This window comes from Dendropsophus ebraccatus, chromosome 2 (genome assembly GCF_027789765.1).
Source record: "Dendropsophus ebraccatus isolate aDenEbr1 chromosome 2, aDenEbr1.pat, whole genome shotgun sequence".
Classification (NCBI taxonomy): domain Eukaryota; kingdom Metazoa; phylum Chordata; class Amphibia; order Anura; family Hylidae; genus Dendropsophus; species Dendropsophus ebraccatus.
In genome coordinates this window covers 198454410-198468300 of record NC_091455.1, presented here as the reverse complement: position 1 = coordinate 198468300, position 13891 = coordinate 198454410, and the positions used below count along the sequence as shown (strand labels likewise).

The window sequence follows — 13891 nt, the reverse complement described above, 5'->3', positions numbered from 1 at the left end:
GTTATACCAGGTGATATATTCACACATTTACATAACTTTACACATTCCCTATAATGAAGCCGTCCACTTTTCTACTGTAATATCACCCTATGCATTTAGTTAAGAGACATTTCTGGTGACACCAAATGCAACATACGATTAATGCCAGACAAGGTGCAATGTTTCACAAACTGTGAAATAGGGAGCAGAAGAAAATGCAACCGTGTCAGATAATATTAAAGGTAAAGTGACAATTTAAAAAATAATAATAATTAAAAAAAAAATAATAATTTTTGCCCAGCTCTATGACTGGGCTCACATTTGCATTAATATTTGCATTTTTATGCTATAAAATAATGGCACCAAATATTGCTGATTATACAGGAGACAAAAGATTTGTTGAGTTTCCCCTCAGTGTCCATTATTGTACAAAAAAATATAAGTATTAAAAAGGGTTATCCAGGCTTAGAAAAACATGTATGCTTTCTTCCAGAAACAGCACCTGTCCGCTCTTTAGTTTGGGTGCGAGTTTTGCCGTTTAGTTCCATTGAAGTGATCTGAAATGTAATACCACACATAACCTGAGGAGAGGGGTAGTGCCGTTTTTGCAAGAAAATAGCAGAGCTTTTTCTAATCCTAGAGAACTAGAGATAAGCGAACCGGGTTCGGGTTCGAGTCCATCCGAACCCGAACGTTTGGTATTTGATTAGCTGGGGCTGCTAAACTTGGATAGAGCTCTAAGGTTGTCTGGAAAACATGGATACAGCCAATGACTATATCCAGGATTTCCACATAGCCTTAGGGCTTTATCCACGTTCAGCAGCTACTGCTAATCAAATGCCGAAAGTTCGGGTTCGGATCGACTCGAGCATGCTCCAGGTTCGCTCATCTCTATAGATAACCCCTTTAAGGATAAGTGTACACAAAAGAGAAACTATAATCCTGCCTGTGTTTAGGAGGAGGAGGTTTTTTTTTTGTTTGTTTTTATTACAGAACAGGAAGTGTCCGCTTATTATTAGGCTTAGTGGCCAGAATGATTTCAGGTATAAAATTAGGAAAAATTTGTAAAAATAAATAAATAAATAAATAAATAAATAACTTGTTTAACATTATGACACATCCCCTTTAAGTCATGGCAGTGTGAGGAACATCAGGCCCGGCTGCGGTCTCCAGAAGGAGGATCTGCATTCTCATGAATATTTCGTCATTGTAAAAGTTGTCTGCTAGTTGACAGATGTAGTTTAATTGTGCGCAGATTAGCTAACACATTCCATGAGTAGCAGCCAAGTGTAAAGGAAGAGGTGAGGGCTCTGATCAGACGACATGGACGTGCTACTTCCTCACTGAGAACACATTGTAGGTGGGGGTAGTAGACCATTCCATATTCAATATTAATAGGTTTGGCACATAGTCAATGTTCACACTAATCAGCGCTTGCTTCTCTTATGGCGGAGACGTCACACTTCATTACAGTCACCTCATCATTTTAGGAGATTACCGACACCCCCGTCCTAGCACGCGTTGCGCGGGTCTGTGATAGCAGCCATTAACAGCTACCATCGCTAGATTAGAAACAATTGGTGTGCTTTGCCCTGTGAGCGGGATCTGCTTCACAGCTTAGGGGATAACCACAAGAGCCAGCATAGAGGTAGACGTACATCCTAATGCTATTAGCACAGCGGGGGAAGCAGAATATTGAATTAATATCGTGTTTTATGATAGGTTACATGTGACACGTAATTTCGAGTCTGGGGAGGGTACACAAGCACTATTGATGATCAAGCATGCTCGAGTCCGATTGTTCGGCATTTGATTACCGGTGGCTGAAGACATTGGATGCAGCCATAAGGGGTGGGGGAAAACATGGATACAGCCATAGGTTCCGTGTACACGGAGCAAAAGTGACGGAATTCCGCAGCGGAGAATTCCATGTTCATTCTTCAGCATGGAGAAAGGAGGAGCGCAAGCCTCCCATAGACTGTCATTATGACAGGGAGGCTGTCGGCATTCCGCGGTGGAGAATATCCGACACTTTTGCTCCGTGTGCCCGAGTGGAGAATTTCCAAAGGAATCCGTAGCTCGTACCTGGTTATGGCCGTGCGCCTCTCCGCCCATGTCATAGACACCATTCTGTGCACGGGCGGATTACGCATTTTGCCGAAAGAATTGACGTGTCAATGCTATCGGCGGAATGCGGAATCCGCCTGCCCATAAAATGGTGTCTATGGAGCCGGCGGAAAGGCGTACGGCCGTGAACAGGTACTAGCTACAGAATCCGCCGGAAATTCTCTGTTAGGGTGGGTTCAGACTACGGAATTCTCGCGGATAAACTCCGCCGAATTCCGTTGCCTCTACGCGGTCACGGACGTGCGCCTCTCAGCTCGTGCCATAGACACCATTCTATGCACGGGCGGATAGCGGAATCAGCCGGCCCATAGTATGGTGTCTATGGAGCCAGCGGAAAGGCGGTGAGCGCGTTCTAGCAACGGAATTCGTCGGAATTTATCCGCGAGAATTCCTCAGTGTGAACCCACCTTAAGACAGCATTCAAATGGTGAATGGTCCAACTCAAGGATGCTCAAGTTAGGGCCCTATTACTAAGAGCGGTAATCAGCTGAATCAGATTATGGATCCATGTAATAGAGAAAACGATCAGCCAATGACAGCGATGATCAGCTGATCGTATCTTTAGGTATGGACCTATAATCATTAGCTGCTGACCGAACATCGCTACGTGTAAATGTAAAAGAAAATTTTAGTGACACATTCCCTTAAAGTGTATATCTTCGGCTACTCCTGGGAAGAATAGCTGGAAGAATGTTGCGCATATAACATTTACAAGGCATTTCATGGTTGCCTTTTACCATATATCTTAGTCCCCTGCGTGCTGCAAAAAAATTTTATTTTTATTTTTTTTTTTTAAATAATGAACGGCCCCAAGGCAAGAGGTGAATAGGTAGACACTGAATAAGTAAGTGGATATGAGAAACTAGAAGCACATGCACAGGATAAACGGATGAGACGCTAGGTCATGCTTACATCACTACGAATGACAAGACCATGGGCAACTGCTCGACTAGCGGATGACAAGGGTGGGATGTCATGATGGAGCGCTTGTTCCATGCATGTGGAAATAGCAAGTAACTTACTTTTTTCTCCTTCTCATGATGTTTATCCTGAGAGTGAGAGGAAGAATCACTTAAACTTTGATCAAATGATCTACTAAAATCCAGTCTGCCTTTTCTCTATAAAAAACACAGTTATAAAAAAAAAAAAGAGTAATAAGTACCTGTATAAAAAATAATGTTGGTACTATATACTAGAGGGAAAAGAGGTACTGTAGAAGCGGAACCATACCCTTTACAGCAAGGACAATGAGACTGAGAATGCACTCACTCACATAGCAACATGCCAAGGTCCTGCACCATCTACACAGATGGCATTACAGGTACATTACAACACATATTAAGTGTCTGTTCACATGTACAGGATCTGCAGCAGATCTGGAGCAGATTTGAAGCTGCAGATTCAAAGCAAATCTGCTGCAGATCCTGTACGTGTGAACGCACCCTAAAAGGGGTTGTCCAGAGCATCAATTTTATGCTTCTATGGGTCATCCAGGGTTAGAAAAAACACAGCTACTTTCTTGAAAAAACAGCACCACCCCTGTGCTTAGGTTATATGTGGTATTACAGCTCAATTCATTGCAATGGAACTGAGGTGCAGAACCACAACCAAACTGAGGACAAAAGCGGACATGTTTTTCAGCTCTTTAAGTCCTAGTTTTTACAACATGAAAATAAGGGTAAAATACATTTGTATTTGGATAAATAAGGCCTGACATAATGAACATGTTCATTATTTCAGGCCGTATGTATCCAAATACAGCCATATTTCACCCTTATGTTAACGTTGTGTGAACTAGGCCTAAAGGGATTATCCAGGGTTAGAAAAACATGGCTGCAATGGTTATGTGTGGTATTACAACTTGGCTGCATTCACGTCTGTTTTAAAAAAAAATATATATATATAGAATAAATATAAAACAACAAATACTGTGTACTGGGTGGAGTCTGTAGTCCTAGAGCAGTGGCAGTTCCTTTTATATAAAAAAAAAATTATTATTTTTTTTTAAAAGTACCTCCAAACCAGAACAGAAAAGGTAAAAAAAAAAAAAAAAAAAAAAAAAAAGTTCTACAATACATCAGTATTCTATTCTTCCTCAATTCATAATGGGAGCCTTCAAACTCAAGATAAAATCTCTCTCTATTCTATATACGAGTTATCAGAGGCTCCTCTGTTATATAAAATTATAAGTGATGGGCCAGTAGATTAGAAAGCAGAAGATTGTCAAGAGGAATGTTAAGAGATCGGAAACAATCAGACATGGAGTAAGTAAGCGTGACCTCAAAGACTCTCACTTCTGGACCCAACGTACACAAACATTAATGTAGAAATCTAACAGACAGGATAGAATAGTAAAACAAACACGATTATTATCTAGACGTTCTAACTTTCAGGGGTCGGAGTGATTTTTGGATGATCGCGGATGCAGATGAATGAAAAGAGCAGATTCTTTTACCTTCAAAATAAAGCAAAAAAAGAAGAAAAAAAACCCTATTCTGCTAAAAATCTACCCTATTGCTATCCCATAAATAATTAAGTTTTAAGGATAGTACTAGGAAGAAAATCAGGAAAGCTTTGAGGTTACTGTCACTAAAATGGTGCCGGTGGTCTTTTCTCTGCCCATTTACCAACACTGATCAACTACAAGTCGATCAGCACTGGTTGAAGGAACCATTATACGGCCATGGGGTCGTCCGTGAACTATTGAACGCTTATAAGGTACTTAGTGTCCATAAATTTTGGCAGCACACCTCCTGTTTACATGGGGAGATAGGCTCCAACTAGTGCCCAGCGGATCTTTCAAAATGTTCGGGTTCGGCAACATTCTCCGAACAGTCTTCTGTAGCTGCGGAAAGTCAAATGCAGAACGTTCCGGTTTAAAGAGCGTTTCCAAAGAAGAAAATTTTGATTGATCTGATCAACACTATTCCCACCAAAAAATTATCTTTAGGCCTGAAAAAAAATGTGATCAGTCGAGATTGTCGAGCCTTTTACATGGGGGCAATAACCGGGAACAGATAGCCTACGAATGGTTGACTGCATGATAATCACCATGTGTAAGTCAGTCCACTCACACTAACAATAATACCTTAGGGATGGGATATTAAGGTTTGGAAAACCTCTAGGCATTTCACCAAGCTATGGGTGGTCCCCTTGGTCAGCTTCAACCCTAAATGTCCTGGTGTAATAAAAATCATGTATAAATGCATAAAATTCCCTAAAATCCTCTTTAACTGACAGCAACACCAAGTTATAATACAGAACTCTATAAGCGAGTCCTCCGAGCCAGTCGAGAGAGGACGAAGCAAATATTACTGTGAACAATGCTAAAAATTCTAAAAATTTGTCATAGTTTCATAATAAGCATAGCAAATTGTGAACGTTTCCTAACTAAAAGCCTATCAATTCTATGGGGAAAAGTGCGCACGCTCATTTTTGCTTATGTAAATTCACTGTCCTCATGGGACTATTACTGACTTTTTCACTCCAGTGAATTTTATGGTGCTTCATGTTCCTATTGTCATTTTTGATTCTCTCAATAATGTCTGTTCATTTAAAAAAAAAAAAAAAAGCATGGACCTAAAAGATTGCAACATTGGGCCTCTAAGGATTGGACTTGTTTTTCCTAGGACACCCTACAGATGCTCATTCAGACTGAAATTGGGGAAATCAAGTCACTACCTTAATCTCTTCCTGAATTTTTTATTTTTTTTTATTTTAAATGGTCGGTTCATTATCCCACTGAAAGAGGCCACTAATGTTGGGGGTTCGCCCCTTGCCATGAAAGTGAGATTTTGGTTTGTGCAATGGTTAAGTAGGTGGTACATGTCACAAAAACATTGTAAGATGCAAGGTTTGTTTTCTTCCCATAGTGCATCCTGGTGCCATCTCTTGGGTAAGTTACTCACACCAGCCATCCATGTTCCATGCTCATTATGATACATCTCCATTGTAGGTGCTTTTGATGAACAGGACTCAGCAAGGGCGTTCTGACAGGTCTGCATCTATATGGCCCTATACTAGGCAAGTTGCTATTCCCTGCATTGTATTCTTGCATCTTTATATCATAGTAACTTTTCAGCAATTCGTTCTACAGTAGGTCTTCTGTGGGATCGGACCAACCAGCCTAGCCTTCTATTTCCATGCACTCTGATAAGCCTTGACCCTGTCCTAGGTTCACCTGTTGGTCTTCCTTGGACCACTTTGGTATATCCTAACCCCTGTATAATGGTGACGTCCTACAGGACCTGCTGTTTTTTAGATAATATGACTGGGTCTTCTAGCCACTATGATTTGGCTCTTATAAAAGTCACTTAGATCTTTATGCTTCCCATTTCTCCAGCTTAGGAAACATCAAGAACTGGCTTCCTAAAAACATACTATCCCATGACAGGCACCAATGCAATGGGATAACCAATGAATGCCAACTTCTTCAACTACCGGCAATCAAATGCTGAGCATTAAGGTTCAGACAAAAATGAACGTATTCGTAATGTACAAACTAACCTTAAAGAGTCACTGTCGTTTTGTTTTTTGTTTTTTTTGCAGAAATCAATAGTCCAGGCGATTTTAAGAAACTTTGTAATTAGGTTTATTAGCCAAATATGCCATTATCTGCATTTAAAAAACCTTTTCCCAGGTCCCCCCTCCTTCCTCTTTTCCATTCAATGCAAAATATCAGGAAATTGTGACTTGTTGCATCAGACGTACCCTGTCTGTTCTAGGGAGAGGGGAGGGGGAGGAGGGAGTTAGCCGACAGCAGAAAGCAAATAACAGAGGATTACACAACACAGAGGTGGGTGACAGCTGTAGTCAGAGGTCAGAGAGGTCAATGCTGACTGTCAGAGGAGATAGAGGGTGAGGTATTTGTAGATTAACTCTTTGTTGTCCTGTTTTGGTCTTTTATTTAGCTCTCTCCATAGGAGAACCATGAAGACAGGGGGGAGAGCTTCAAACTGCTTTTTCATGATAAAAATGCATTTTTCGGCTAATAAACCCAATTACAAAGTTTCTTAAAATCGCCTGGAATATTGATTCCTGCAAAAAAAATATTTTACGATAGTGACACTTTAATGTTTGCTGTTTCAATACTTACTGCATACAAGCCTGCTATTTCCTATATGGAAGGAATTAAAGGAGAAGTCCGGCCTCATCTAACTTATAAGAGCCAGCAGGGGAGAGAGTAACAATAAAGCATCGCTACCTCACCCCGTGCCCACAATGCACTGCTTGACCGGCCCAGGGACCCCCGCAGGAAGGCATTTTTCCTGAGTTGTGATGACGTCCTGGCTGATGGACAGCCCACTCAGCCAGTGACTGGAGCGGCCTACTGCCACAGTCACTGACTGGCTAAGCAGCCAGTCGATCAGCCAGGGAATGATAGGGGTTCCGTAGCGGCGATCCTTGCCTTTTTTATGACCCCCCCCCCCCCCCCCGGAGGCTGGATTTCTCCTCTAATCAGCCTAAGACTGTATTAGGCAAATACATATTCAGCACACATAAAGGGTCGCCTCCAAACTATCAAGGAAGCAGGGGAAAAAGGAGCGGCCGCTCAGATTGGTAATCAATCCTAAGCCTTTCCATTCCAGGGTTACACAGACATTTGATCGCCAATTCCAAGAAATACATTACAAATGCTCTAGCTTTACTTTTGCAATTTAAAAGCAAATATATATATAAAATGGCCCTTGGCAAAGGAAATGAATAGTGAACAATGCAGGAATTCAGCCAATTGAGTAGTAAAGCAGTTTATTCCACCAAACATTAGTTCATGATATGCGTAAAGAGCCTTTTGTCTAAATGTGTTCCATACTTCCCGACTCTGCCGAGATTACACTGTAAATAATATGCCTGTAAATGGATTATACATTCCGGCATTAACATGGTTATTACAGGGAAACATTCCATAGGAATATGCCGCTCCGCAAACATCATGGGCTGTGAGATCACAAATCTGACCCTTGTTCAGTGTCATGTGATGTTATTTGGTCACAGTGACGACAAGGTCAGGGCTGTGAAATGTTTTGGTGTTACACCCCTGGGACACACCCAGGTATTGCTGTCCCGTCGTTCATAAGCTTCCCAAATAAGTAACAGAGGATCAGACCACAATTCGAGAAGTTGCTCCAGAATAGTTTTTTTTTTATGGGGAAATACAAGACTTTATAGGGAGAGACATGACAGACAGGCTAAAATCCATTACATGGAAGAGGGGAGACACTAACACCCAAAGTATTTACAAGAAAAAATTTTTTGCATAGAAGACTTCAGATAATAAGCATTGCTTCCCTGTTAATACAGGAACAAGATTTTACCCAACGGCTTGAATCACTTCTGCAAAGTATATTTAACTTATTCCAGCAGATGCATTATAGAAGAGTTGACCACACGGTATGTCACTTATTGTTAGGATAACATATCTACATAAACTTTTTAAAGGGTACTTATCGGGGGAGATTTATCAAACATGGTGTAAAGTGGGACTGGCTCAGTTGCCCCTAGCAACCACTCAGATTCCACCTTTCATTTTCCAAAGTCTGTGAGGAATGAAAGGTGGAATCTGATTGGTTGCTAGGGGCAACTGAGCCAGTTTCACTTTACACCATGTTTGATAAATCTCCCCCATCATTTAAACAAACTTCTGGCAAGTCATAGGGAAATGTAACGGTGAGGGTCCGATGAAGGGGGCTCTTCCTCTTCATCCCCGCTATAACTGCTGTAAGTAGCAGACGACGGAATTATAATGGAAGCCGAGGGAACCTCCGGCACTTCAGTCTACCAAAAGTTCCATAGGCTTCAATTATAACCATAGGCTTGAATGAGCAGTTTGGAGCGGAGATGAAGAGGCAGCGCGTGCAATGCAGAATGCACCTGTCCCTAGCGATTGGCAGGGGTCTCAGCACCACGCCCCCCCCCCCCCCCCCCATTTTAATGGGTACCAATAATTACTACAACGGATATAACGCTGCTAATAGAGCTGCTAAAGGGTTTTCTTATCATACTTTGTGTGCCGTCCTCCTAGGGTTTATATCAGACAAAGCAATGTTTTATTCTGGGATACGCTGCAGGGAGAGAGGCCGGGACTATTATCATCTGGGCGGTGTCTGGGACGTTATCAGTCACGGCCCTCTGCCAGTCAGCACACTCTGGAGGAATGATTGACAGGCAAACAGGCCCGTTAGAAGCGCGTTGCTGGGAGAGAGTCCTGAACTAATCATCTGGGCGGTGCCTGGGCCTGTCAGCTCACTCTGAAGGGATGGCTGACAGGCCCAGGCACCTACCAGATAATTAGTCTGTCAGCCATCCCTCCAGAGCGCGCTGACAGGCAGAGAGCCGTGACTAGTAACGTCCCAGATATTGCCCAGATAAGTAGTTCCGGCCTCTTTCCCTGCAGCACACACCGGAATAAAACCATGTTTTGTCGAATATACCCTAGATGAACCGCACACCAATTATGTTAAGAGTATCTTTCTAGCAGCGACAGCTCACTGCCCTCAGCCAATCACTTGTTGCAGCTGTGCCCTGCCTCAGTCAGTTACTGACCAATCGAGCAGTCACTGCACTTTCCAGAGAGTTTGTCTGGGAAGCAGTGGGATGTGTGCGGGACCGGATGGCGTCACAACATGAGCTGCTGGGGACCAAGGTTGGTAAGTATATCTCCCTTTTTTTTTTCTTTTTTTTTTTTTAAATTGATAAATCACCTCCAGTCAACCTAGAAAGAAACAATATTAACCTGCATCTCCCAAAAGAGGTAGGTGGACGCAAAGGAACAGTGATCAGACTTCAGCTACGATGACAATGCCTGCACCCCCCGAAGAAAACGCACAAGATCTGCCATGCCAAAAAGTTACCTTTTTCATCCCCTTATAGCATTTGGCCCTCCAGCTGTTGCAAAACTACCATTCCCATCATGCCTGGACAGCCAAAGCCGAAGGCTTTGGCTGTCCAGGCATGATGGGAATGGTAGTTTTGCAACAGCTAGAGGGCCAAAGGTTCTCCATCCCTGCCCTATAGCATCCTTTGCCCTGCTGGTGAGCACATTATAATATAGAGCAGTGGCCGCTACTCCTGTGTCACACTTGGCCAATACTAACACCATAGACAAAATGTCAGCCATAAACATACTGCAGAGTCCTTACCAATTTACTATAGTGGTATTTACAGTAACCACAGTACTGCACATTGTCTGCTCCATTGCCCTCCTCTTCACATAGAAGTCCGGCAAACTGTGCGCTGAAACAAGAAAAGACAATCCGTAAGACTGTGTACAGAAAATATTCAAGGTGATTTAAGGGTTTTTTTTTCATCTCAACTAACATAGTTATACTTGTAGGACTCATCAAGTTAAAGTGTCACTGTCACCCCATTTTTGCATTTTGACTGCTCTCCACAGGTGTAAAGGGTAAATGTTACAGCTTTTGTTAATTATTTTATATCACACCTCACGGTGTTTGTTCTGGTAAAAAGTCGTTTTTATCACCTGCGGATTGGTATATGTGGGCGGGGCCTCGCGGGCTATGTGCCACATCGCTCCGCCCCTAGCGCCAGTTAACCCCGCCCCAGTCACTGCATAGGACCCGCCCCCTCAGCAGCCATTGGAAGGGCCAGCCTTTAGCTCTAGGCCCCACCCCCCACAGATTGTCTCAAACCAATGGCGGCTGAGGGGGCGGGGCCTATGTTGTGATGATGTCACAGATGGGGCGGGGCTAGGGGCGGAGCGATGTAGCACATAGGTTGTGAGGCCCCGCCCGCATATACCAATCCACAGGTGATAAAAACGACTTTTTACCAGAACAAGCACCATGAGGTGTGATATAAGTAAGTAATGAAAGCTGTAACATTTACCCTTTACTCCTGTGTAGAGCAGTCAAAATGCAAATATGGGGTGACAGTGTCACTTTAAATATTTCTGCAATACATTCATTCCCTCTCATTGTTCAGTTTGTTGTCTAGGTTACCAACCACCGCTCTGCTCTAAATGCAGGCATCTGGTTGGGGTATATATAGCTATAGTTTACACATATGTATATTATATATAATATACACTAGATCTTTATACATCTACACTATAACTATATATTCACTAGCCATACCACTGCTTTTAGAGCAGAGTAGTGGTCAGTAATCTAAAAAAAAGCGCTTTAAGGGTACAAACACACACACCGTATACGCAGCCTATTTACTGCTGCGATACGCAGCAAATACGCAACAAATACGCAACAGATCAGATCTAAATAACTGAACACAGCATCAAATCTGCACCACCAAATCTGCTGCAGATCTGCTGCGTATACGGTGTGTGTGTTTGTACCCTAAAAAAATCAGGAGAAGGAGACAAGGCGTTATGCTTTTTCAGACAACTTACCAAGTTACGTGGAAGGCTTGTCGACATCCATGTTTATTGCAGGTCATACAAGCCCCAGTAGCAGCTTTGCTCTCTCTCCCTTGCTCATCGCATATATAACACGTCTATAAATAAGCAGAATATACAAGATATTACTCCATGCAGTCACCAGAACCATGAAGGATCAATTCTATGAACAAAACAATATCCCAATATAAAGAATACACAGGGATTGATGTCACAAGTAGAAAAAAAAATACAGAGGTGGCTGAGATGGAACAAAACCAGAGTAAGATGGATGCTGTACCCATCATGGCCAAACCCAAATCTTAAGCAACGTTCCATTTGTTCTGTCTATGGACGGTGGAGCCGCTTTGCAAGTGCTCAGATTCTTACACCAAAATTCCCAATGGAAAAATCTGTACCAGAAGACTGTAAGCAGAAAAACACCACTTGGTCCATCACCTCTCCCCTTTTAGTATTTCCCTGCTATTATCTTAGGATAGATATATGTATATCCCAGGCAGGTTTACATTCAGTTACTGTGAATTTACCTACCACATCTGCTGGAAGTTTGTTCCAAGCATCTACTACTCTTTCAATAAAGTAATATTTTTTCATGTTGCTTCTGATCTTTTCCCCAACTAACCTCCAATTGTGTTCTGAGTTCATTTTTTTTATTTAAAACACTTCCCTTTGCAGATTTTGGCAAACACTTTACTGCGGATTGGTGCAGAATGCAAATTTTAAAAATTAATTGGGAGAAATTTACAACTTTTCACACTTTATTTATCAAATGGTTTCGTTTCAATGCACTTTTACAAGAGGGTTGCACGTCACCTACCGTGTGCAGCTGAGACTTTATAAAAAGTTGCAATAAAATCAATGTGGCCAAAAAAACTCACTGCCACTATACCAGACCTCTAGAGAGGAGTGTGACCGGAGCATGTTCTTGTCCAATTGTTTGACATTTGAGGTTTTTCATTTGAAGTTTTGACAAGTTTGACAAGTTTTTTTTGGATGTTTTTTCGAGACACCCTAGAGCTGCATCTAACTTCTTTAGCCACCAGTATTTAAATGCCGAATGATCGGACCCGAGCATGCTAGAGTTGCACTCATCTCTACATACCACGTGTGGATCGGTGTAGAGAGATGCAGCTCACACCAGGGGAGTCAATCATTCATCCCAACACGGAACTTAGCAACCCAATCGCTCAGTCTCATCTGAGTTACTCTTTGCTGATTTGTGGTATTGTGGCAGAGACTCCTTAAAGGGGGTTCTTCAGTGCTACAAAAACATGGCCACTTTCTTTCAGAGACAGCACAACTTTTGTCTCCAGTTCAGGTGCAGTTTGCAATTAAGCTTCATTCACTTCAATAGAACTGAGCAGCAAAACCCCGCCCAAGCTGGAGACAAGGGTGGTGCTGTCTCTGAAAGAAAGTGGCTATGTTTTTTGCGCTGGATAAACCCTTTAAGACAGGAAAGCTGCACACGAGCCTTGATGAATTCCCCTCAACGAATTTGAGATGCACAACTGTAGATCTACAGTAACGTATGCACCACGTGTGCCCAAACCCTTGTACCACTAACCAACACCCAGGCCCACATACCGCCTTTTAACAACATACCGCCATAATGTTAAAAGGAAGTTTTATACACAGCCCACTTTTTCCCCCTGAAACAAATACATACCCACACCAAAGGCAGCTGGAGCCCGTCACAAGTGCCTGCATCTCATAGAACAAGCGCCGCCTATGTCCAGTCTATGTATTTTTGGTGCACACAAGGGTTAAGAAGCCAGAGAGACTTAGAATTCAGTGCACATGATGAAGGACGTTGGGGGAAGGTAGGAGGTGAGTAGTGTCACGTGTAGTGTCTAAGTGATAACAAGCTAGAGGGGGATGGGTATTAAAAGCAATCAGAGAACCAGCTGGAAGTACTAAGCCTGGACGTACAGCAAGAGCGAGGAAAAACAAGACCCTGAAAAGAGCAAGAGCACGAGTCGTGTGCACTACGCTATACGAGGCTGGATATGGCACTGTAATATACAAGGCATGGTATTTGGGGGAGCGGGGGGGGGGGGGGGGGTCACAAGGTTAGTAATGAAGTAGAACTGGGCATTTGTAACAAGGTCTTGAATAGTTTCTTACTTTGTTTTCTATAGGGGGCGGCCATAATGGAAATGTTCCCTGCCGTTTCGGCAGCCAAATCTGCTTAGAGAGGATTGGGACAATTAGAAACTAGATTGAGTTATTGGCGATGGGGGAAACAATGAAATATTGTGGGTCCCCGGTCATGTGAAGACAAAACTGCTTACAATAAATAAATCCCCCCCGAGCCAGTCAACTGAGTCGGCTATAAGGAAGCAGCGGGCATTCAAGCCAGCGATTTGGTAGTTTAGTTGTTAGGCTGGTTGTGAGCCATGCAAAGAGGGCAAAGAG

At 42.7% G+C, this 13891-nt stretch overlaps 1 protein-coding gene across 8 annotated transcripts in view; it reads right to left on the bottom strand.

Moving 5' to 3' along the window:
* Positions 1–13891, bottom strand: part of MLLT10 (MLLT10 histone lysine methyltransferase DOT1L cofactor) — a 145032-nt gene that overhangs the window by 76801 nt on the left and 54340 nt on the right. For all 8 annotated transcript variants that reach the window (XM_069959044.1, XM_069959045.1, XM_069959046.1 and 5 more), the window contains 2 exons: positions 11471–11574; positions 10245–10338 (listed from right to left, as the gene is read on the bottom strand). In XM_069959044.1, the coding sequence (XP_069815145.1) occupies positions 10245–10338; positions 11471–11574 (198 nt within the window). The remainder of the gene's footprint in view (positions 1–10244; positions 10339–11470; positions 11575–13891) is intronic.